The sequence below is a fragment of the Panulirus ornatus genome, chromosome 19 (genome assembly GCF_036320965.1).
Source record: "Panulirus ornatus isolate Po-2019 chromosome 19, ASM3632096v1, whole genome shotgun sequence".
In the NCBI taxonomy this organism is placed as follows: domain Eukaryota; kingdom Metazoa; phylum Arthropoda; class Malacostraca; order Decapoda; family Palinuridae; genus Panulirus; species Panulirus ornatus.
This window is the reverse complement of record NC_092242.1, coordinates 11,204,910-11,229,911: the sequence shown is the minus strand read 5'-3', so window position 1 is coordinate 11,229,911 and position 25,002 is coordinate 11,204,910. Positions and strand designations below refer to the sequence as shown.

The following is a 25,002-nucleotide window of genomic DNA, read 5'->3' as shown; positions in this document are numbered from 1 at the left end:
ACCACTACCCATGTTTCTTCGATGGTCGACACTTGGATGTCTCTACCTTTCTGGTTCTCGCTTGATGACTCTGGTCTACAAGTACCTCTTGGAAAATGGTGCAAAGAGCCGTGAAGTTGGTGTTCACACAAGTCTGAAACTGGTACTCGCTTGGCTCTAAACTCGTGTCCACAGTCCCCTCATGATGACAGTTCATAATGCACACACACACACACACACACACACACACACACACACACAAACCCTTGCCAAGTACCCCATTCACGCCAAGATGTGCGCACAACCCTTCTTCCTTCAACACTCCTCATTCTCCCTTTCTACTTTCAAAAATCCCCCTCAGAAATGCACCTTAATGTAGCTTCCAGCACGTCCAGGCCTTACCGTTTGCCTGTTCTGTGGCTTTCGCCAACAACAGGACGTTAACGGATGAATATAATCATACTTTCACATCGCTGCAAAGTTAACGAAGTCCTGTAACGCCAAATTACGAACAAGCAAAATATCATGGAAAGGATTCGATAAATCGGCTTGACTTAGTAGAAAATCGTATTTGACCCCTGAACGTAATACAACCATTACGTAAAAAAATGCGAAATAATTGCCCTCAGTGAACAGGCATCATTCTAGAAATTGTGGCAAATAACCTCGCTCATTTGTTTTTCTTTCCACTCAAAGCGGTGGATCCTTTCGTTTATCTCTTTAAATCCTCCGGTACCAGTTACCAGCACAGTGAAACCTTTGTTATATGTTCGAGAGCGCTGCTGAGGAAGCATATAATAGAGTCGAACGTTCAGTGCCACACAAGACCCAACATCGTACGCTCGTCATGGAAGCAAGGTGGGCGACACCACCCCGACGGAAGGCTTGCGAGCGAGTTCGTAGAACCTTCCCTGGCTGCGTCATCCCGCCACCCTGATCCGACGCGATCGTTATGGGAGAGTTTTGGTCCGCTACGTCACTTCTGAGCGCAATGGTGAAAACGTAGAATGATCTCAGAAACCAGGTGGAAATGCAAGTAGACTTTAAGGAATTGCGTACTTTAAACGATATGAATTGTGGGCGTGCGAATTGGCACAACTGACCAACTGCAGTTGCCAATACTGGAGGGGGGGAAAAAAAAGGGAAGGAGGGGGGGGGAAAGACACCAAAGATGTAATATGCCATTGTGCGTTGACTCAACGTGGGTTCCCGCGACGCACTCCTAACATGCGACATCATCAGGGGTGAAGCAAGAGATGGTGTCGTGGGAGTAGCTTTCACCACATGTGCCCAATGAACGGCGTCAGTGTGGGTATCACCACCATTGCCAACCTGCCTGCCACGATGCACAGGGTTAGGTTAATGCGAAGCTACGACCACTGTTGTAATACAGTGAAAGCTACTTTTCAGGCGTTTATATATATATATATATATATATATATATATATATATATATATATATATATATATATATATATAACGTGGCAAATTACTTGAGATAGAATACTAAGATTTGAGGGCGACTGTGCGAGTAGTGGGCCAACTTTTGTTCTTTGTCATAGGACTGCGTCGCCCTTATGCCTCATCCCGGCCTTGCACCATGTTAGCTCGTGCAGGATGTTGATCATTCTTTTCTCGCTTGAAATCTGATTCTCTGAGTTTTTGATGTTCATTGTCAGCCACGGCCGAGTTTCCTCGTTTACCGTGTCGTATTCCACGCATGCCTCCCAACGGATTTTTCAGTTGACATCTTGACATCATCATGTCATTTCTTTTCTACCTCGGAACGCTCAACTCGTACCCATCTTGTAACGGGCGTAGATATTCTTCTGTTTGATACTAGGTACTTCTCTTTGATACAGTAGGAACACTGTCCACATGTTATCACCTGCGTGTCGTAGAAATTGACCAAGAGGAGCGGGAGGATTGGAAGTCCTCCCTTCGTACATCATCATCATTCTACTACCAGAAAAATAAGTAGCATCAGAGTGAGGATTTTCCTCCCCAGCTCAAGAATTTACCGTCGATGTTCATTGGTGGTCACACAGTTGTGCTCAAGGGTTCACACTACCCTGCCCAATGGTCTTCCCTTCGTGCACCTGGGTCGTACTTGCACAGAGGTCGTCCCGTAGGGTTGTACTGTCGTGCTCGAGCCATGCCTTCGTGTTCCAAGAGATGAGATCTATTTAATTCCCCCACCAGCTTTGCTCCGGGGCTCGTCAAGCAGGAAGGTAAAAATGGTGAGATAAAGATCAGAGTGTGAAAGTTATTTTGACATTTACATGATACCTGCGTTGAACTTCTCCGGTCAGAGGGGTTAATGACAAGTGGAAAGTAACGGGATTTAGGAAGCTTGGCGTGTTTATGACGTTTGGTGAACACATAGGAGGGAAAACATCGATGTAATCGCGAAATGTTGAAGATGATCTCGCGTGTTTTATGTATAAAGTGCTTAGGGATAACTCAAGACCAGGGGTGAGATGTATAAACGTATACTCCACATTGTGCGATATGTTTTGATTTTTGTGCAGTTTAATATGTACGAACACCACCGTAAGTTAGTAAGAGCCAACTGTTATGTCTGGTATAGACGGATGTGATCTCGAATGTGTCTTGAATGATCGTAGTTGAAGTTTTTTTTCCTATCCCTAGTTTATCGGCAGTGACGGGTTGTGGACACAGAAGCCGGTTTTATAAAAAAAAGATTGTCACCTGTGATGTGTCATGCAAAGTTCCTGTGGTTGCATGTCACTGTGGTGGGTGTCATGCTGGTGTGAATGACTCACGCAGCCGGCCGGCCGGCCGTCGCTACCGCCGGTAGACCGTGAGTCGTCCTCGGGTGGTACGTTACGTAGGTTGGTAGCAGTAGTGTCGTGTCACGTTTAAGGCTGTCGAGGGTTCCATCAGAGTCCTGTGATCTATAGACGGACCACGACCAAGTTGGGCGTGCTTCACCAACTTGGCTTCAGGAGGGAGGGAGTGGTAGTCATGGAAATTAGAATTCTTGAAGCCAACGGCTGGAAGTAGCGCGGGGTTGGTGTCTCCTCCCTGTCTCCCTACCTCCCTCCCTCCTCGCCTCCCCATATCATCGAGAGGGCACCATGTTGGTGATTGCCAGGTGTTCTGGTGTGAAGGAAGTGTTGGGGAGGGAACATTCGAGGGGGAGGAACAGAAGGGGGTTCAGGAAGTGGTGGTGGAGGTTGGTGGTGGTGGAGGGTGGTGGTGGTGGTGGTGGAGCTGCAGGGTGGGTGATAAGGCGGCGAGCCAGAGTGAGGGTGGTCAGTACAACGCTGGAGGGAGAGCGAAGCGCTGGTTCCTCCTCTGCCTCCTGGACTAGCACCATTATCACCCTGGCCACCAACATACAGCTGTCACTGTGGCCTGGACAGCGGCAGGAGTAGCGCAGGCACAGCAACAGCAGCAGCGGCGCGCGGTCCCTCCCACTAGCTGCAGCGGTGAGAGAGTCAGTCGTGTGGCGGAGGTGGAGGCAGTAGGTGGGGGGCACAGCGAGGGGGCTCAACACAGGCCTCACTCCCTCACCACGCCTTGTGACAGACGCAGCAGCTGCACCTCTTCTGCTGTGCAGACCTGCAGCAGCAGCAGAGGTGCAGCAGGAGGCCCTACAGCAAGGGAGGATCCGCTGCTTTAACACCGCCACAAGCCCGGCAGCTGGTGCTGTGCGGGCGGCGGTGCCGAGGCCACGCCGGGTGCTTTGCCACACCAGCTGACTCCCGCACCAGCCAGCTGTTTGCTGGCCACGCCGCGCCCAGGCCGCTCACTGCGCCTGCTCGTGCCCAGCCAGACTTCTGGAAAGTGATAGTGTCATTCTCGTGACGTGTGGAGGGGGACGTGTGCAGCCAGTGTCGTGCGCATCCACGTTGAGCAGCGGTGTGCAGTTGTGGAGTGCATGGTGCCGGGGACACACAACTCAGCTGTGCACTGCAGACGTCACACTGGCCCGACATTGGGAGCCAAGGGCCGGGCGGTGACGGGTACACCACGTGTATTGTACCAGACGCGCACACTGGAGCTTCCGGAGCCGGGCCGTCCATGTGGCTCCCCGCCCACACCGGGTGCCGCTCCAGCCCACATCGTGTGTGACACCGTCGCCCACCCGGTGCACGCACGTCGCGTGATGAGAGAGGGTAAAGAGGAGCGCCGGAGGACTTAGAGAGTTAGACGTGGTGATGGGCGGTTGGCTGAGTGTGGTGGTGTGCTCCCACCCGCCCGGATACTTGCCGCACATTGCGCAACCTGGGTGTCCCCCACCTACGTCAGGACCTGCTGCTGTTAACCCTCCCCTCCTCCTCCTCCACCTCCTCCCTCACGCCTACAGCCATCCAGTTCTCGGGATGTCCAGCGTCCTCACGACTTTCCGAAACCGCCCCCTCGGCTTCATCATATATCCTGCAGGACGTCTGAAAGGCCACACCACCACGCCCAATCGGTGTTCCAGCTTTTAACTTTACGGTGGATGGCCAGCCTCGTCGCCGCCCTACCTCACATAGTCTGCCTCCAGTGGTATGTGACCTGCCTATGCTGCTGACTCATACACCAGCAGTCAGTGTCGCCCAGAGTTAAAAGCACTGCTCTCCCCCTCCCCTCCCTTCCCCTCCCCGCCTCCCTCTCCCAGGCGGTCTCTCTCTCTCTCTCTCTCTCTCTCTCTCTCTCTCTCTCTCTCTCTCTCTCTCTCTCTCTCTCTCTCTCTCTCTCCCCTCCCCACTCCTTGCCAGCTGTCGGCTCCATGAACCAACTCGACATTGTAAGTAGTCTTCTTTTTGTACCATAGTTGATGTTACAAGCAAGGCTCTAGGGGATACACTTGGTACGTTTTAGGGACATTAGTAAGCGTTTGAAGAGTGAAGTCAGGAGGGAGAGTACATTTTTGTGTTAGAGTAAGAGGCATGTTGCAACACGATTGTGGTGCCCTGAATTGGTGTGGTCTTACCATAAAGCTTGGTAGAAAAAGCAAGTTTTATGTTTTTTTTTAAAGTAACGTAATATGCAAGTAGCCAGCCACTTTGCTGTAGAGTTGAGTTTTTGCCCAACTTCACACGACACAAACCGAAGAACCAAACCCATATGGAAATTTCTTCAGCAGTCGCTCTAGGTTTTCCATACCATCTTTTATTAAGAGTACAAAAACTTATTTCTGGATCGTGAGGCAAATTTTAAGTAAAAGTTTGGGGTGTTAGAAACGAAAATGTTACTTCAGCAACGCTTGATAACCTTATGATTAAAAAGGTTAGAAGCAAAGGTTGGATGACTCTTCTCCGTAGAGGTGACACTTTCAGATGAGGAATGACTTTCGTAAGGCGATCGTGTCGACAGCCGAGTTTCACCGCTTGTGTAAACTTAGTGTCACGATCTCCTTTCGTAAGTGTCCTTGTCTTTCCTCTTCAGAAGAGAAGAGCGTCACCCCATGTATTCTGCACGTCATCTAAATATGTCTGTGACGCCGGTGTGACAATGTGTTTACTGGATTTATACATGTGATTGTAATATTGATTAGTTGTATGTCGGAGGTATGGCAACGTCGCATCACGTGACGATCGCCTGAACCCTTCTGGAATATTTTTTTATCATTATTATTTTTTGTGTGATCTTTCTCTTGCTGGCTTTTATCAGTGTTGTCGGCATTTACCTGAACACTTTCCTTCGTGTGTTTTTCATGTTCTGTACGGTGGGTAGGTGTACGTGAGGAGCATTCGATCTCTCTACGTCATGAGGAAAAGTGGCTCCCTCGTTGAGTGGTACGTGGTTGTGAAATCGCTAGATATGCCGTAGGTTTTTCATACTGCCGGATAGTACAGAGACATTCTCGCGCTGATTATTGGTTTTCGATTTTCCTGTAAAAACCCGATGCATATCTGCGAAACACTTGGGGCAGGTGTGCGCTGCCCAGGTGTTGGACAGCTGTAGGCTGCAAATGAGAGTAATTCCTTTCCTAGTGTTTTGATGTGTGGACACCTGTTTTTTTGTGTGCCACATGGAAGCCTGTGAGTGGATGGTGAGGAGATCCACAGTAAAAATTAGACTCGAGGTCGTCTCTTCTGTACAACTTGCAGCTAGTCAAGCTGATAGCTCCTACCTTACACGACTTGAATTGGATAGATTAAAATGTGCCGTTCAACTGGGATCTCTCGGGTGTTCAGTAATGTCTTTCGGGTGGTTGAACGGTTTGCCGTTGTTGCTTGAGAGCTTGCTGCTTGAGATGGAGGGCTTACCTTTCTCCCAGTTATAGTTCTTCTTTGGTAAAGTCCACACCCAAGCTCTCGACATGGTATGCCATTTTACATCAGTACCCCGTGTTGTAACTTGGATATAGACAGTTTTCTTTTCATTTCTCCATCTCGTAGAGTATCAAAATACCCGTTTCACTTCCCTCATTTCTGCTTACCAATTTCAAACCCCCTCCCCCCCTTCCCCCGGATGCGATATTCTGTGTAGCACATTCGCTATGCCGTCCACAAACATGTGCATGAGTATGTATTACCCTTTGAGCACGATGATACGACCATTAGATATGATGATCTTAACGATCGTAACCGTCGAGCTGGAGGAGTTGAGGATTGGTTTTGTCTTGTATTAGAAGTGTCAAACTTTTGGGGAACGTGTGTGTGTGTGTGTGTGTGTGTCTTCTGAAGTGGTGCTGTTTCCGGCGGAGTACAACCTTCGAACCACCGACGTCATAGCGAGCGTGTTACCGCTTGTTCATCGTTGTCAACGCCAGTTCATCACCATCGTCTTCGTGAGAGTCCATCCCATGTTCATTGTACTTCATCAGGTGCTCGGCGACCACGATCCCGGCATCTGTTGGAGTACAGTAGATAAGTGGATGTAATGCTGCCAGACTTCGAGATCAACGCCTAAGGACACAGTTTCCCCTCCGGGATTACACCCCCGCCTACACCCCGGAACCAGGACAACGTTGCATCAGCCTCTCTCTCCCGCCTCCGCCCACACCCGGACTGAAGGATATAATGCCGGCTGGATTCCCAGTTCAGGTCAGTGTTGAAACAAGGCCTTGAGCAGGGATAAGGCCTGTCTTTGGCTGTAAGTGCAACTCTGGAACATCACGAAGCCAGCCTACAAGGGGGAAGAACATAGAGCTTCAAGTAATAAATCGATGGACTCGTAGCTTAAAGTAAGAATACCATTTTCTTGTTTTTCCACCGCGATGTCTACATGAAACGTTTAGTTAGTATATGGAGAAGACCAAGCGTCCGGAGTGCCTTGTTCAACCCTACATACGTCACGGCGTAGTCACCACACAAGGCTTCGTCAGTTCCAACCTGGCGCAAGTTTTAACCAACGAACAGCCTGAGAATCGCTGCATAAGGTAAGCCATGCTGTTATACAAACGCTTTGCTTAACAAATAGCTTTGTATTGCATTCCTCATAACGCTGTGTTAAGTGCACGGTGCAATAATTTACTTGTTTATTATGCTGACAGCTTAATGTAAGGCTTTTGGTTGACTAGTTTTTTTAAAGTAATTTTGTTTGTTAGCAAGTTGTGATGGCTGATTTATTATTGTATATTAGACACACACACACACACACACACACACACAACAGAGAGAGAGAGAGAGAGAGAGAGAGAGAGAGAGAGAGAGAGAGAGAGAGAGAGAGAGCACTATGTAATGTAAGGCATGATCACTTACGATGAGATCTTGCCATAAGATAGAGCTAAAACGCGTAGCTCTCACCGCAGGAATATTTAGGGTTGCGAAGAACATCATGTGAGTTGTGTGAGGTCAAGTGTTAACGTTTGAGGTAGACTGACTTTGCTTGAGGACTAAAGCTAATAAAGCCTACGTGTTGGGTGAAGCAAAAAGAAAAGACAGCTACATGGGTCAAAGAGTGACACATGACAGCCGTTGAAGTGTTACCTTACTGCTCAACTGTCGCTAAGCCTATCGATACCTAAGTGGAAAGTACGAGTGATAACACCTCCCTCGTTAATGGCTGCCTACCGCCCTCTACCTGCCAACCTACTTACCTACAGATTAAGAGAATTATGACCGCTTTCAGCTTGCATGAATGGTACCTTCCAACGAAGATAATGACTGAAGAAAACCAAGGACTGTATTATACTGTTTGAGGTACTTTGAGGGGGATTATTATTTTTTTTTTCAAAAATGCTTGAACGTAGAAATGCTCTGATAAATGAGGAGTATTACTAGGGTCTGTGAAGGTACAGTTTATCATTGCATTATGAGTTTGAAGATATTGAGACATTAAGAACAAAAAGTTCGTATTATATTTGGAATTACTCTGTACCACAACAGGGACCACAAGGCTTTACCGGAATATAGCGAATCGACATACAATGACAATGTAGATACTGTTTATTGGTTAACTGGGTGTAGCCAACAGACATTTGGAGAAATTGTGCGTCTTATCGATAAAGAAATAAAAAGCTCTTAGAATCTTGAATAATGCTCTCAACCATAGAAATGAACAGGGTTGTAGAACTAGATACGTTGCATATGCATAGATTGCATAGGTTAGTCCAGGATTTAATGTTAGAATAAATGATAAAGAAATAATTGATAATTATCATAGGAACTCGTGAAACGGGTTCATTGCTGAACACTTGCCATAAATGGATACTACAAATGAAAGAAGTTTAGCTTGGAGTTTAATGCCGACTCGCCGTTAATCGTGATGAGCATTGCTATAAAACTATTTTGGAAGTAGCTTGACCTTTCGATTAAGTACGCGTTACTCACGTTAATGATTTTGAAATTAAAATAGCGAAAACTCTCATTATTTGGTCATCTAGATGTAAATTCATACGTTCACAATAGTGGGGAGAATCATCCACGCTCACTCACAACACTGCCTGTTGTTGAATTCTTTCGTGATGCACTGAAACTTCGTGTCTATTTTCGGGTCCTGAGAATTATAATGCTTTGTGTACTTTGACTTCAGTCTTTGTACTCGGATTGTGACACCATACTGAGAGTGTTAAGTCCTCGTACTGACGGGGATGTGTCTGCGTACTCGAGGGGTTGTCATTCTTTTCACTCAAGAGTTATCGTCGAACTCATAAGGTTGTTTTGGTAAAGATATTAAGCCTTTGTCCTCAAGGTGTCATACTCGAAGGGTTAAAAGCCATCGTACTCAAGACGTTAGTTAGTTAACTCGTCTTACTCAAGCTGGTTAAATCTTCTTTCTCTACATCAAGATGTTGAGTGGTCACACTCGTGGAGTTAATCTGGTAGAGTTACAGGGTTGAATGTTGAACTTTGAACATCATGAAGGGAATCTAAGAGGAGCCAAAGATTCTGGCTTAGTTACCCACTGCAATGTGGCCTCTAAATCGTAGTCACTGTAAACTGATAATGTTGATGACACGTTAAGGCAATTTTCATATGCAAGTCAGTCAACGGTCTTGGATTTTTAGACACTTTATCAAGTTAGGTTTTAGATTTTCGGGTTTCGCCTGTATGCAATGTTCGAAGCTGTGGTGTTTGTCTCCACATTCGGCACTGTTTAGATTTCGTAGTTTTTTTTTAGCGGTTCTTTTTATGGAAGTTGGAATGACTCGGTAATTCTATGGGTACTTTTGGGATCCCTGTAGCCTCGTCATCTTCCGGTGTCCCTTAATTGAGTCTACTGTGCCTTTGTGTGTGTGTGTGTGTGTGTGTGTGTGTGTGTTTTGTGAACCAGTTTACTTGCCTTGGGGGTCTGAGGTTATGGTTTTGTGATGATGTGGGTCTGTTGGTTTCCAGTGTAGCTTTCTTGTGGTTTTAAGGTTTTCTTGGTTCTTCAGCAGGTTTATGGAAAATCACCTTAAGGTCTATTTGGAAGATGATTGTTTTTCGAATTAGTTTCTCCAGTCTCCATTTTCGCCTAAATTGATAAGTGGATATTTTCTAATTTCACAATAATGCAGTTGACGTATTTCATGGAGTGTGCGACAGTGTTCTAAGTTAATACAATTGGTGTATTTTGTACGGCAGTATTTAAGTTCACACGTATAGACTAGTTGATGATTTTTAAGAATTTCTAACTATTGAGAAGTAATGAGTCGACTTTTAATAAAGAATCAATTTTCAAAATCATTTCCATAGATAAAAGTCACCATAGAGTTTTTAAAGACGAATGAAATGCTAATAGTTTTTTTTTCATAATGATTAATTGATGCAATTGTTAGATATGTATTGTTGGGCTTAACGGTTGTTAACGATAATGAGCAATAAGCCAGAATCCTTACCAGACCTCGGGTACACATTAGCTATACAAAACTTACTCGTGGGAATGATGACGTAGGTAATTATTTTAGGATATTTGATTTATAAAACTGAAACCAACTACTGTTGGTAACATAGTTTCATATCGGTATCAGAAGTTTAAGAAATACAGTTAGGTCGACTTGATAATGTCTTAAATTGGCTAAGATTATTCAGTCTAACAACTTTAGACTGAATTGAAGCCCCAACCATCGTCGAACTTTTGGTGATCGGTGTGGAAAGTAACCAAACCTGAAATCAATTGTGATTTCAGTAAAACATTGAAATGATATGAGGTTAGCGACGTAAATTCACTTTACTGAAAGAAGGGAAAGTAATGCGATAGATGAGAAGATGGATGATGGCGTGAGTTAGGGAGTGTGGAGTGATTAATGAAGGCAGGGAGGGAGTGTCTGGTGAGAGAGGAGAGAGTGTGGTGGGAGACCAGGCTCAGGATGAGGTGGTTTAACGGTGGTGAATGTGGGGGCACCGCAAGGTTGCAGTATGGCACCATGGTTGTTTACAGGTGAAGCTTATAGTCGGTCCTTAAGTTAACGAAGAGAAAGACTATGATGAAAATAAAGGGAGTTCAGGCAAAAAAGATATATCAGGTTTATAAACGTAACAAAATGATGTGAGGGAATCTTAGCAGCAGAGATATATTAGATTTATAAACGTAACAAAATGATGTGAAAACACTGGGCAGAGCAAGATGATAATGCTTTGATAAGGAAAATTCAGAGGGTCGTACCACATGAATGGGGGCGAGTGTATGTGGCCCTAGAAATATCCTCCGACATCGTCTGTAGGTGTTGAGGATTTTTCGGTCGGTGGCTGTGGCTGGACGGTTATGGCCTCGCGTATCTTCGCAGTTGATAAGCCTAAAACCTAGGAAAACAACCAACCAACCAACCAACCGGAGTTAGGTGAAGGATGAGTTAGGCATCATACATACCCGGTGAGGATACAGTGCTGGAATTTATAAATAGTTGCTGCTGGATCACTTGTTCATAGGAAAAAATGTCAAAGAATATGAAGGGTTGACGGAGACTGATGGCACGAACAGTCGACCTCATGTAATATGTGGTATGTTAACTTGGTTATGTAGCTACAGGATGAGAGGAAGAGTACAAGAGTGTTATTTTGTATTATGAGTTATTGGTTTGATACGAAGAGTCTTAAGTGGTAAATGAATGAGGAAAACAGGGGGTAGGAGCGTTGGATCAAGGTAGTGGCTAGGATAGACATAGAACAACGCTGTGATCCGTAGACGATGTTAAACAGAGGAAAGGATGAGAAATGTTAGAATCAGGTGAAGCGAAGCGATGGAAGGGTAGAATATAAGACTCGGAAGTTGTAAACAGAAAAACTGATTCAGTCAAAATAATGAATTTATTAATTCAAGTGTTTGGGATCAGTTCCGCACAAGACAACCATTTGAACACTGTAATCAGGTACATTAAGAGAACAAGTGAAATAGCTTTTTAAGACTTTGTTCCAAGTACTTCAGAGAGGCGGTGATTAGTAAATTCCCTTGGAAATAGTTGCCATAAGCAAACGAGAAGTTTAATGGGCTTAATTCCGTAGTTAATGGTATTGTTCAGATTATTGATTATAATCGTAGATTGGGTCGTTTAGAAAAGTATTTGTCATCATGGATGAGTGGTTCACTGTGGGGTCATGGGTTAAAAAGAAGCAACGCAACAATGCCAGTTGAAGATTGAAAAGTTTGAGGTAAGGGATAATATTCTTAATACAAAAAGAATCTGAAATTATTACGTTAGCTTTGATGAGGATTCATGTAACTACCTCCAGTTGGAACATTCAATGAGATGTAAAAAAAAAAAATCAAGCAACTTAGTTGCTATAAACCGATTAAGATACATCGATTACCTCTCTCTCTCTCTCTTCTCTCTCTCTCTCTCTCTCTCTCTCTCTCTCTCTCTCTCTCTCTCTCTCTCTCTCAGAAGCAGAATTGATGGTGTGGACTGTAATGAACTATCACGTGAGGCTGAGAGAACTTAAAATTCTAAAGGTCTAGGAAGGAGAAGGGAGAGGAACACAAAGATATATGCACGGTGGCCAACAGAAGGTGTTGAGATCAAGGTTTCAAATCTTAGAGTCATCTTAGCTAGAAGGCATACAAGTGACTTGCCATTATTTGCATGAGAGGTTATTCAGTGCAATAATAGGATGAGTGACATACAGGCGTGGAATGACCAGAGAAACATTTAAAAGAAGATTAGTCCCATGGATGAAGTCAGTCCCAGATGAACCTCACATAGATAATCATTCAACAGGCGTAGTGACGAGAAGAAACTGCATACTTCAAACAAGCTACATATGTGGCAAGGGCTACACGCAAGATCTCGTAGTAGGTACTCGTAGGTAGGTACACACACAAACACACTCATGCCGTTGTCTCATTGTAGGTCTTGGCAGTGGGAGTAAGTTGCTCGCCTCTGCCGACTGCTTCCCCAAGCAGCAACGTCGCTGTTGTGTTGACTGACCCCCCCGCCATCACTTACGAACATTGGAGGTGACTGCTGGCGGCATCTATGCTACCATGAGAGACTGTAGATACATCCTTCATTCATTTGGACGCTTGACGTTAGGGGGACTTAAAGATGTAACACAGACACAGCAGGAGAACGTAGATGTCACAGACATAGATACCAATATGAGCGGTAGTTCTCGCGGGTATACAGAGCAATAGACCTTAACTCTTAGCTATGACCACTACTTATAGAAGCCATCAACTATACAGAGAGTGAGTTTGATGACGTCGGTGCTACAAATATATTCAACAAGAATAAACAGAATTTCCCCCAGGTACCGAGTATGGCAATTCGCTGTTTATGTGCCTGTTAGCCATTTAAATGTTGCAGCTGTGTTTTTTATTATGGAAATTACCCTGACTTATGCTAGCAATATTTATGCAAACGTCTCAATTGACAAGCAGTATTCCATCACCACTTGGAATATATATATATATATATATATATATATATATATATATATATATGAGAAAATGTCTGTCTCACATGGTAGATGATGTATGTTTCACGTGGTAGATGACGTGTGTGGTAGATGATGACGTTTATTGTAAATGGTAAATGGTAATATGTGTGATACATGATAGATGATATAACCCTTCATTGTGCATTATCTATTTACATGATTGCTATGAAACGATAGATTATACGTGATGGGTATGACACATGATATACACATTTTATAGCTTTCTGTATTCAGTATGATAAATGCTATATTTACTGCGTTAGTTTCGACGGATGATAGATTTATATAGGTCAGGTATAACAGATGATAGATCTACATAGCTTTTACAACTGCACATTGTAGATAGATACGGTAAGACTTCAGGTTATTCTCTGATGCATAAGGTCTCGTCTTTCCCAACATGATATACGGGCTATATATATATATATATATATATATATATATATATATATGTTTTGGACAATCACATATTTACCAAATGGCATCCTAGCTTCTTCTCTTCGATGTTTATCAACTGACTTATATTTCTCTCTTGTGTCTCCCCTGATAATGTGATCATTACACGAAAGTGCACTTGGGAACTTATCGTGTTTCATTTTCCCCGTGGACTCATAGGAATATATATATATATATATATATATATATATATATATATATATATATATATATATATATATGATTTAAGGTTTTTTTCTTTGACGAGGGCACAACACAAACTTATGGTTGATGGAGTTCGACGTAGTTTAGTTGTCTTTTTGATGATTTTGCCTGTGACAGTACTCATCATTTACTCACCTCCTGCAGATACGTACAGGGTGAGTATACTCCGGTTTGTGATTAAATGTTCCTCATATCTATGGGAAGGACGTATAGCTAGAGAACTGATGGTCTATGATGAGCTTATCACTACTGGAGGTCAGGACATGTGAAGGACAGATAACAAAAAGACCAGATGGTCTGTGACGAGGTTATCTCCTGGAGGACGGAGATAGTGTCGTACAGTACCACTCTGTGTGGACTGAGAGAGAGAGAGAGAGAGAGAGAGAGAGAGAGAGAGAGAGAGAGAGAGAGAGAGTAAAGTAGAATGGTCGTCCACCATATGTTATGCCAGAAGGCAATGAACTGTTGAACGACAAACATGTCGAAAACTTATGTTGAGGAATTAAGAATGAGATCTGTGTAAATAATTGTGTGTTCTAGTTCTGTGTGTACGTTGGTTGTGCTCGAGCATAATGTGAATGAATTATTAAGAATTTTAAAAGAATATTTCATTTCTAAGTTTGGAAAGATCTTGTTAATGTGACTGAGTTGTGGTAGAGTGTGGTGCAATGTGTGGCTGGGTTGTGGTTAGGTAGTGGAACATGTGGCTGGGTTCTTGTGAAGTGGTGAACCATGTGGCTGGGTTCTGGCGAGGTAGTGAACCATGTGGCTGGGTTCTGGTGAAGTAGTGAACCATGTGGCTGGGTTCTGGCGAGGTAGTGGAACTTGTGGCTGGGTTCTGGTGAGGTAGTGGAACTTGTGGCTGGGTTCTTGTGAAGTGGTGAACCATGTGGCTGGGTTCTGGTGGAGTGGTGCAACATGTGGCTGGGTTCTGGTGAGGTAGTGGACCATGTGGCTGGGTTCTGATGAGGCAATGGAACATGTGGCTGGGTTCTGGCGAGGTAGTGGAACATGTGGCTGGGTTCTGGTGAAGTGGTGCAACATGTGGCTGGGTTCTGGTGATGTTTCCACGTCACACATGAAGTTAGTACGTCCCTGTGAATAATGCGAGTGAAATGAACGGACTGTTTTCAGCGAATTGCGATGATAAACTTCATAGGAAAACTGGTTATCCATGTTCAGGTGTGTCCTGGTGTGTGTGTGTGTGTGTGTGAGAGAGAGAGAGAGAGAGAGAGAGAGAGAGAGAGAGAGAGAGAGAGAGAGAGAGAGAGAGAGTTCCTGTGGGAAGCGGAGGTCCAGGAGGAGGAGGAGGAGGAGGAGAAAGAGGAGTCAGCAGAGGAGGCGGAGGAGGAGGAGGAGAAAGAGTAGGCAGCAGAGGAGGCGGAGGAGGAGGAGAAAGAGGAGGCAGCAGAGGAGGAGGAGGAGGAGAAAGAGGAGGAGGAAGAGGAGGCGGAGGAGGAGGAGGAGAAAGAGGAGGCAGCAGAGGGGGCGGAGGAGGAGGGTCGACTCCAAGGTGAGTGTGAGGAGGCAGTTACAGAACACGACCTCAGCTTGACAGGGAAGGACAGCTTGTCAATAATCTCGACCTCTCTCATCTTCAACTCCCAAACGTTTAACTTTCTGTCCTGAAAACCTAATTTCTGTCTTTAAATTCTAACTTTAAAGACTTTTAACTTTTACATCCAAGATTTTATCACAACCCTCAAGATTTAGACTACATTTTTTAACTTTATTTTATTTGAACACATGATAATTTTTTTTAATATGGATTTTAGCGTTTGCTGTTGGCTTAGAGAAATACTGATACGGGGATGAAACTTTACGCTAATAATACTCGAATTCTCTTTCACTCTTTAAATACCAAAAAGATCTAGTTCCTGGAAAACGTAGAGACTTCCACAAAAACATCATTTTTAAAAACTCAAAAATTTATTCAAGTTTTTACAAATCTCACTTTTATAACATTACATTTTACTCTGTGTGATCTTAACTTTTCTATAGATACATATACTATAAGAACCGAGACTTGGAAAGTTTCATGTCACATCCTCAGTACTATATAGACTCAGCTTACCATATTATCCAAGCATTTTATAAAAAGCTTTAACCACTTCTGACCGTTGCCAGCTTTTTTGCGCTACTGATGTGTTTGAAGACCCATGTTAACGATGACGAAGAGTCACTCAGTCCCTCGCTGTCGCTTGGCTAACCATGGTGTGCATCGGCGCACTGAATAAATGTAAAAAAAAAAAAAATTCTATTAATTTCTGCTCGACAGATTTTTCAGCGTAAGGAAATTATGGGCAACAGGTAAGAATCTTTGCCTGTCTGTCTGCCTCCCTCCCCTGCTTACATCCTCCTGTTTGCCTTACTTTTAGAAAGGAATCACACAGGAGGTGGAGGAGGATTGCTAGCCTTCATGCCACATTTTCATTTGTGATGAACAACAGTTTATCATGATCGCTTTTACTGTAACAGTGACCTTCCCATACCACACGGTGGTCAGGTCAGGTCAGGTCAGGTCAGGGCCTTCTAGTTGTGACATTCATGTTTCCTACAAAGGTCGACCGTGTGTGATGATTTAGCCTTTTTGTGATTCGTTGAATGGTACATTAAAGGTCACATGTGCTTAGCAATAGTCAATCTACAGCGGGCGTATAGTTACAGCGGGCGTATAGTTATAGCAGGCGTATAGGTATAGCGGGCGTATAGTTATAGCGGGCGTATAGTTATAGCGGGCGTATAGTTATAGCGGACGTATAGTTACAGCAGGCGTATAGTTACAGCGGGCTTATAGTTATAGCAGGCGTATAGTTACAGCGGGCGTATAGTTACAGCAGGCGTATAGTTATAGCGGGCGTATAGTTACAGCGGGCGTATAGTTACAGCGGGCGTATAGTTATAGCGGGCGTATAGTTACAGCGGGCGTATAGTTACAGCGGCGTTATTATAGCGGGCGTATATTACAGCGGGCGTATAGTTACAGCGGGCGTATAGTTACAGCGGGCGTATAGTGTATAGCGGGCGTTATAGTTATAGCGGACGTATAGTTACAGCGGGCGTATAGTTACAGCGGGCGTATAGTTATAGCGGGCGTATAGTTATAGCGGGCGTATAGTTATAGCGGGCGTATAGTTATAGCGGGTGTATAGTTATAGCGGGCGTATAGTTACAGCGGGCGTATAGTTATAGCGGGCGTATAGTTATAGCGGGCGTATAGTTACAGCGGGCGTATAGTTACAGCGGGCGTATAGTTATATAGCGGGCGTATAGTTACAGCGAACGTATAGTTACAGCGGGCGTATAGTTATAGCGGCGTATAGTTACAGCGGGCGTATAGTTATAGCGGGCGTATAGTTATAGCGGGCGTATAGTTACAGCGGGCGTATAGTTACAGCGGGCGTATAGTTACAGCGGGCGTATAGCTACAGCGGGCGTATAGTTATAGCGGGCGTATAGTTACAGCGGGCGTATAGTTATAGCGGACGTATAGTTACAGCGGGCGTATAGTTATAGCGGACGTTAGACGACAACATCTGTCTGTTTAGTTGAGAGGATGAACGTACATAAGGAAAGGTGGAGACCATATGGGTGGCTGGCTCTTCCTAGGGAAGGAAACCAAGACCTCATGAACACACACACACACACACATGAGGAAGGACTACATACGCATATGTGTAGACAAGTTGGTATTAGAAGAGTATACATAGGTACATAAACATATACATACACAATGTGTTTGGTATGGAAAACAGTTTTGACGTATTTTGATACACTGAGGAAGCTTCATGCCCCTTCTTACCTGGAAGTTATTGTGTTACTGGAACCATCGCACCAACCAGCAGCAGTCACTGTAACGGCTCTGTAATGACCGGAGTGACACGTAATTGCCTTTGACGACCCAGGGGGGGAAGGGGGTAGGCCGGGAGTTTGTTCTCCTCTGGTGGGCTAGTCAGGAGGTGTGCGTCCCCCCCCCCCCCCTCTGATTCACCTGGGAGTGGTGGTGGGGGGGGGGGGAGTGTCGGGGTCGAAGGTTTCGGGGGGAGAGAGAGAGAGAGAGAGAGAGAGAGAGAGAGAGAGAGAGAGAGAGAGATTAAAGTAGAGGCGATGGACAGCACCATCGTCACCGGACGGGGAGAGACAGTACAAGAGAAAGTTGCCGTCCAGAGAGAAACCTGGTTGTGAAGGATCGAGTCTTTGAGGAGCGAGGCTTGGTGTGTGTAGCAGATAACCTCGTCACAGACCATCAGGTCTTCCGTTGTCTGTCCTTTTCTGTCCTTCTGCAGCTAAGCTCGTTATAGACCATCAGGTCTCTTGGTATCTGTACCTGCCATGTACTGTCCTCCAGCAGCTAAGGTCGAAACAGACCATAAGGTCTTTTGTTATCTGTACCTGCTATGTACTATCCTCCAGCAGCTAAGCTCGTCACAGACCATCAGGTCTCTTGTTATCTGTCCTTTTCATGTATTGTCCTCCAGGCGATAACCTCGTCAGAGACCATCAGGTCTTCTAGTATCTATCCTTCCCATGTTCTCACCTTATATACTACCTTCCACATCTGTTGACTTCTTTGTACAGAACCTACCTCCCCTTTCGATATGTCACTCGGTCAAATGTTTCTGTTCTTTGATAGGTTCTTTGTTCTTGTTCATTCCTTTTACCATTTTCTATTTGTTTGTTTTCCTCATAGTTTACATAACCTTCTTTGGCGTCAAGTTCTCCCTCATCCATGTCTAGATTGACCTCATCACCTTATTGTACCTTCACTCACAACCTTCACCCTGACCTCATCGTTTGCCAACCATCTTTTCCCACACCATCATTACCATTTTCTTCAAAATGTGTCACCATCTGCTTCGTCCTTCTCCTGACCAGGATGTGTGTGCTTGTGTGTGTGTGTGTGTGTGTGTGTGTGTGTGTGTGTGTCAAGGGTTGAGTTAGAGGCCTCGGGTCTGTTTATCGATCTGTCTGTCCGTTTTTCTGTCCATTAGATAACCCCAGAAGCTGACAAAGAGAGAGAGAGAAAAAAAATAAAAGTTTGGATCTACGAACTTAGTGGAGAGGTTCATGTGAACGTACCAGGTCACGTCAGGGTCGGGGAGTGTGTGTTGTTCTGTTGTACTAAAAAGTAGTTTGTTGGATGCGGCCTATGGCGGCTCTACACACTGGTCTCACTGACGCATGACGATGTAAGCAAACAAAGCTTTACATTTTCTGTTTATAGAACAACTGGTGTTTATAGGCATAGAGAACAGCAGACGTAAGGAAAGGGGTCCCACTGAAGCAGAGAGAGAGAGAGAGAGAGAGAGAGAGAGAGAGAGAGAGAGAGAGAGAGAGAGAGATGGTATTTGTTCGTGTGTATGAATGGACCGAGCGGCGAGTAAAACGTCCTAGACTCGGGCAAGTGACACATCCCGAGAAGAATTTAATTATAGAGAAAACACGGAAATGGTTATGGTTAAGAAGGGAAAGAGAGCTTATGAGGTCAGAACTAGTATGTATAATGACCCCCAAAACCATAGCCTCCTAGCCACAACTGGTCGCTTCATATGCCCTGGTTCAGCCCATGGAAAGCACGTCACCCTCAGTATATCACATCGTTTCAGTTTGTTCAATTCCGTGCACGCCTAGCACCTTCCTGCATGTTAAAGTTCCAGATATTTCAAAGTATCTTTCAGTCCAGCCTTCCAACCTCCCTTCTGTTTCCCCCTTTTCCTTGTTCCTTCCACTTTCGACATTTAAACCCACTTGACCAATCTCTCCTCGATCATCCTCTCCCTGTGTCCAAACTATTTGAACACACCCTCTTCAGCTCTCTTGTGCATACTGTTTCTAGTCCCATACCTCTCTTACCTATTTCACTCTTACTCAGTCAATTGTCCTAACGCTACATATAGTCCATTGTCCTAAAACATTTCCTTTCCAGCTCGTTCACCTTCTTCCACGCTTGTTTTTCTAAAGCCCATGTCTTGCATCCACACAATACCGAAGTAAGTACCATACAACGCCCTAGTAAGTACCGTATAGCACCGACGTAAGGACCATACAGCACCTTCGTAAGTACCATACACCACCTTCGTAAGTACCATGCAACGCCCTAGTAAGTAATATACCATCACACATATCCGTTTCCACCCCTCACAGACAATAACCTCTCTCGACACTCCTCACTGTGGACAGAACTTAGCCTGCCCCCTCACCCACACTATGGTTCCTCCAGTTCCCATGTTTCCAGTTCTCTCCATTCAAACTCACATTCCAACTGACCAGTCTCCTCCTACAGCTACTAAATACAGTAACCTTCCTTTTGATCTCATACGCCCTTAACTTTTTCCTTTTAATACATCCTCCCAAACTCGTACACCAGCTTCTTCAGTTTCTGAAATATTGCGCGGATTGACCCATTTTCCAAAAGAAAAAAAGACATTTTTTTCTCTAACATGTGTCCAACATCAGCAAGGGAATACATAGTGCAATATAGAAAATCCTTGTGCGAATAGGTCATGACGTTAGAGCTGTGGCCATTCTACACATGATTCTGAGTATTAGAAAATATTTATGCGGAAGTAAAAATATCGTACAGGGTTTAATTAAATTTTGTATTCATTGTGTACATGATTATTCATTCTATTTAGACAATAATTTATATGCACTTAATTATTCATTTATTAATTTAGTATGATTGTAGTGAGGTTGCGTGTGGGAAGCGGCAATTGCCAAGATGAAATTAATTGTGGCCGCCCTTTTGATACAAAGATCGAACGTCGTAATGCAGTTACCAACATAATATGCAACCAAATATTTCTTGCTCTCTCTCTCACTCTCTCTCTCTCTCTCTCTCTCTCTCTCTCTCTCTCTCTCTCTCTCTCTCTCTCTCTCTCTCTCTCTCTCACCCTTTCTGTTTCTCCTTGTTCCTCTTTCCTCTTTTTCTCTTTTCCAGTATTCCTACCTCAAAGCAGGATATCATATAAAGCTTCCGGGGATGAATGAATTTCATCCATTCACTGCCCCACAACTGCCTCACGCCCCCGGTGCCGCCCACACATCCTTGTAGTTTCAGCGTTCCTCGTCGAGGTGAAACCAAAACTGTTTTCCCCCTTTTAAAAAAATCAGAGAGAGAGAGAGAGAGAGAGAGAGAGAGAGAGAGAGAGAGAGAGAGAGAGTGTGTGTATATCTACGAGCAACGTTGACGAAAATAGCGCCTCGTCGTACTTTATATAAGTCAGAGTTTAGACTTGAAATATGCACCAGTATGCATGACACTACACACTAGTGTTTTCTTTCCCTTTACCCTGATTTATGGCATCAGGTTAATATAAAAAAAGATGATTTCAAAAAGCCTCATTTTCACCGTAGTTATTTTAATGATAAAGGTGGTGTTTTTAAGCTAATGGAGTGTATTACCATGGAATAGACAGGTGGGATGGAAGTATCAGATCAAAATGATAGCAAGAATTGATTCCATTTGTCCCCACCTTGGAAGTAAAAGTCGTAATGTTAAACCCAAAGTAAAGACCGTATCCTTCCTTTCCTCGTAAATCATATTTCTTATAGCTTTTTCAAGGTACCTTCCCCCTGCGGGGCACCCCATTGCTCATCCCTGCCCGGATCTGAAATGTTATTGGAATTTTACCACGCCAAGTTTTTTTTTCAGTATCGTTCAACAAATTATATATCGAACCAATTTTTCTATTAGAAAGCTGATAATAGTAATTATTGAAAAACTTATTTTTTCCTTTTACTTTTATTAAATTAGATAGAAATATTTTAAAGTCTTAGAATCAGTGTTTACCTTGAGGAGTTATGGACGAACAGGCAAGGGACGGAGGCTGGTGGCGTGATTTCACGTTACTGATGTAAATCTAAGGTTAGCAACATCATGACTCCGTGTACATAACTCCTCTTGAAGTCTTGATAGTTGATTGATGTCCTAGATACAACAATTCAGCTTAAAACTCACAGACATAATGGTTAAAACGAAATCACTACGGTGATACAGGATGATACTGTAATAATTCAGTTTTCAGATATATGACAAGTTTTTATGTATATACATTTTGCTATGTTAATAACGAGATGGTGAAAGTGTTAAGGGAAACAACATTGCCTAACTTTGGCATCACAATCAAAGTTACGTGTCGTGGAGGATAAAGAGATCCATGACACGGAAAAGGAAATTTCGTGTTCAAATTACTAATGTCAAATTAGTTGCAAGTTGCCTTAGGTCTGCTACCGATGAAAGAAATGGTTCAACGTAATACTTGAAATAATGACACAAAATTTCCGAATATCAGTTTTCTGGAATAGAAATATATCAGAAGAGAATTGATACTTGATGTTTTATATGAACCACTGAATTAACTTCGTATTTCGTAAAGCTAGGTTAGGTTTTTATCTTGTCCGCCCTGTTATTTTTGTGTCAAATGTCAGAAAGCTATTTATGAAAGATTTTGATTTAAATTTGCTTCATAAGCCTTCCTGCCATTTACTCTTTATCAGAATTACTTATTTGAAAATACAGAACAACGCTTGAAACATGCACAATAATACTCTACTGAAATGCACTGAATTAGTTGTAAGGTTATGGTTATGGTTATAGAAATCATTTACTTGACATCTGCCAATATGACAATTTCATACTTAGCTAAGAACATTTACAGTAATTTAAGGTGTCTGAGAAGTTTCTCACTATTTTAGAGTGAACATTTTCAACAACATATATCTAATGTTTTTATGGATAACTGCACAGACTGTCTGTAGAAAATTAAGATACTCCCTGATATTTTCTTCTCATAGTTTAATTAGTTACTTACAGTACTTTCCTACCTAAGGAATCCCTTATTTTTGGCCACTTGTTTGGTGACATTGATTACTTTTGTGCCACTTCCTCTAAGCAACTTTAGCCTCACCTAATGAAAGATAGCAGGGAGCATGTAATATATCACATGGAAAACCTTACAGAACCACAGTTGAATAGGTATTTGTAGTGCTAAAAAGATTTCCATGCTTTGGAAAAGTAATGAGAGGAAATACCAACAAAACTGAAGCTGCAGTTGTATCATTGTAGGTTCTACATTATTTTAGTGTGTTTACCAGTCAGCTATAATTCATGAGTGAGTCAGAGGCTCAAGGTAACATTGTAAAAATTTTGCTGAAAATAGCAAAAAAAAGAAAAAATTGTGATAGGTTATAATTTTTGTTTCACAAGACATTGATGGTGTAATAAACCATGCTAAGGATTGATGAGGATATTGAAATTTTCAGAAAGGTTATACAATGTTTTTTCATGACTGTTCTTTGCTTGTTTTTTCGTATTAAGGCAAATGATTGCCTGTGTGGACGTAAAGCTGTAAATCTTGCCTTCATTTTTGCAGTCAGCTTATAGGTCAAGAGTAACATGTGAGCAACAGGTATTGAACAGTTGTCAAAACGTTATCAGTTAGCACTTGAAGAGTATTATATAAGCCATTGTCATTAGCTTGCATGTAACCCTTTTAATCAGCCTTAGATAACATTTCAGATGTTAATGATAGGCTATGTCAGCCAGGGCAATTCACTCGAATGCTAATAGCAATATAAAAGGATACTTTACATTTGCATTGAAAAAGATAAAACGTTTTATTTGTAATATATAGTATTAAAACAATATTAGGCTGTAAATAAGAAAATATGAATATCAAAGGTTGAACTAGGTCACTGTTCTAGAAACATCATACTACAGTAGCTGCCGACCATTTTATCCTTTCTGTATGTACATAACATTTGTTTTTGGATTGGTTAATTAATGAAGCCTTTACAGTTTCCTTTGATAAGCTGTTCCCCATCAGCCGCTGTAACGTGATTTTGCAGGCTTAGTACCACTTGATTGCTCTTTGAATTCTTTCAGTGTTAACAGAATTACTTTGTAGTCCACTAGACTGCACAGCACGTTCTATAAGAGGTTGTGTGCTTAAAATGTATGCTTAATCAGGTAACCATGTTCTATTCAGTTTTTAAAGGTTTGCATGGCCAACTCAAAATACTGTTTGCTGTAGCCGATATTTTGAAATATGTCTTTCAAATCTTAAGGAGTTTTGAAATTGAATTCTAAACTTTTTTTTTTGTCTTTGGCTTAGCACTGCCTTGTTTCAATTTATATTTGGGATTGTTCCTTTGCGTGTGTTTACATATGTAGGTAACCATTGTGTGTACATGGTATGTAGGTAGCCATTGTGTGTACATGATATATAAGTAGCCATGTATCTGACCATTCTTATTTTGTTTGTCTAATTGAAATTATTTTCTTCAATATATGATACTTGTCTATTTTGTGTCAACTCATTGGCGATAGAAATCAAATGAATATTTTCCATCATCACATATTACTCCACCGTTCATCTCAACAGGTTGTCTCCTTCATCTGTTCCTAATTTGTAGGCGTCGTATGTGCTTGGGTCATGATTTTGCACTGCTATGGTGGCTAGTTAAAAAAAAGAAAATATTCAAATGATGTACTGCTATCGTACATACCCCACCATTCGTTAGAGGAGTCAAGCAAGTTTGTTAAGCAGGATATACCTCTCCTACATCCTGTGTGTAATTGCTAAAAGATCTTTAGTTTTCAGATATAAGGTCAAGTCATTCTTCCTTCCAGTGTATTGCAAATGTCACTAGTGAGTCTTACTGGTCTGAAGCTTTTCACACCGTTGTGTACTTAGACTCTTTAAGATGTGGGTTAAGTTTATATCCAATGTTTCAGTGAACCTACACTCTGACTTTATATTTGATACAGTACGGTCAGTTACACATATTTCAACTATGAGTTCCTTTCAAAATGCCATTGTGTAACCAGATATTTTGATCATTCTCATCTTATTTTCCCATTAACCAATTTCTTTGTCGTAATTCCTGAAGTAATTCAACACTGTTCCTTCATAGTCTAAAAAGGCCCTAATGTTTCTTTCCCCATATTGATGACAGCCATTTACTGATAATAGCTTTTTTATATGCCTCACGTATGAATACTGGCTTCAGATGTCTTTATTGTATGGCCTGAATTTTCAGATGTTTGATCTCCATATAATGATTGATAACAATTACTCACAATTTTCTATTCCTATCC

The 25,002-nt window shown here is 42.9% G+C and overlaps 1 protein-coding gene across 3 annotated transcripts in view; it reads left to right on the top strand.

The window, feature by feature from the left end:
* The first annotated feature begins 5,444 nt into the window (after positions 1–5,444).
* Positions 5,445–25,002, top strand: part of LOC139755392 (uncharacterized) — a 338,128-nt gene continuing 318,570 nt past the window's right edge. The window contains exon 1 of one of the 3 annotated variants that reach the window (XM_071673644.1): positions 5,445–7,321. In XM_071673644.1, coding sequence (XP_071529745.1) covers positions 7,188–7,321 — 134 coding nt within the window. In that variant the 5' untranslated portion in view covers positions 5,445–7,187. Of the gene's footprint in view, positions 7,322–21,634; positions 21,769–25,002 lie in introns of those variants that run through there. The other 2 variants (XR_011714088.1, XR_011714089.1) reach the window with 2 other exon arrangements.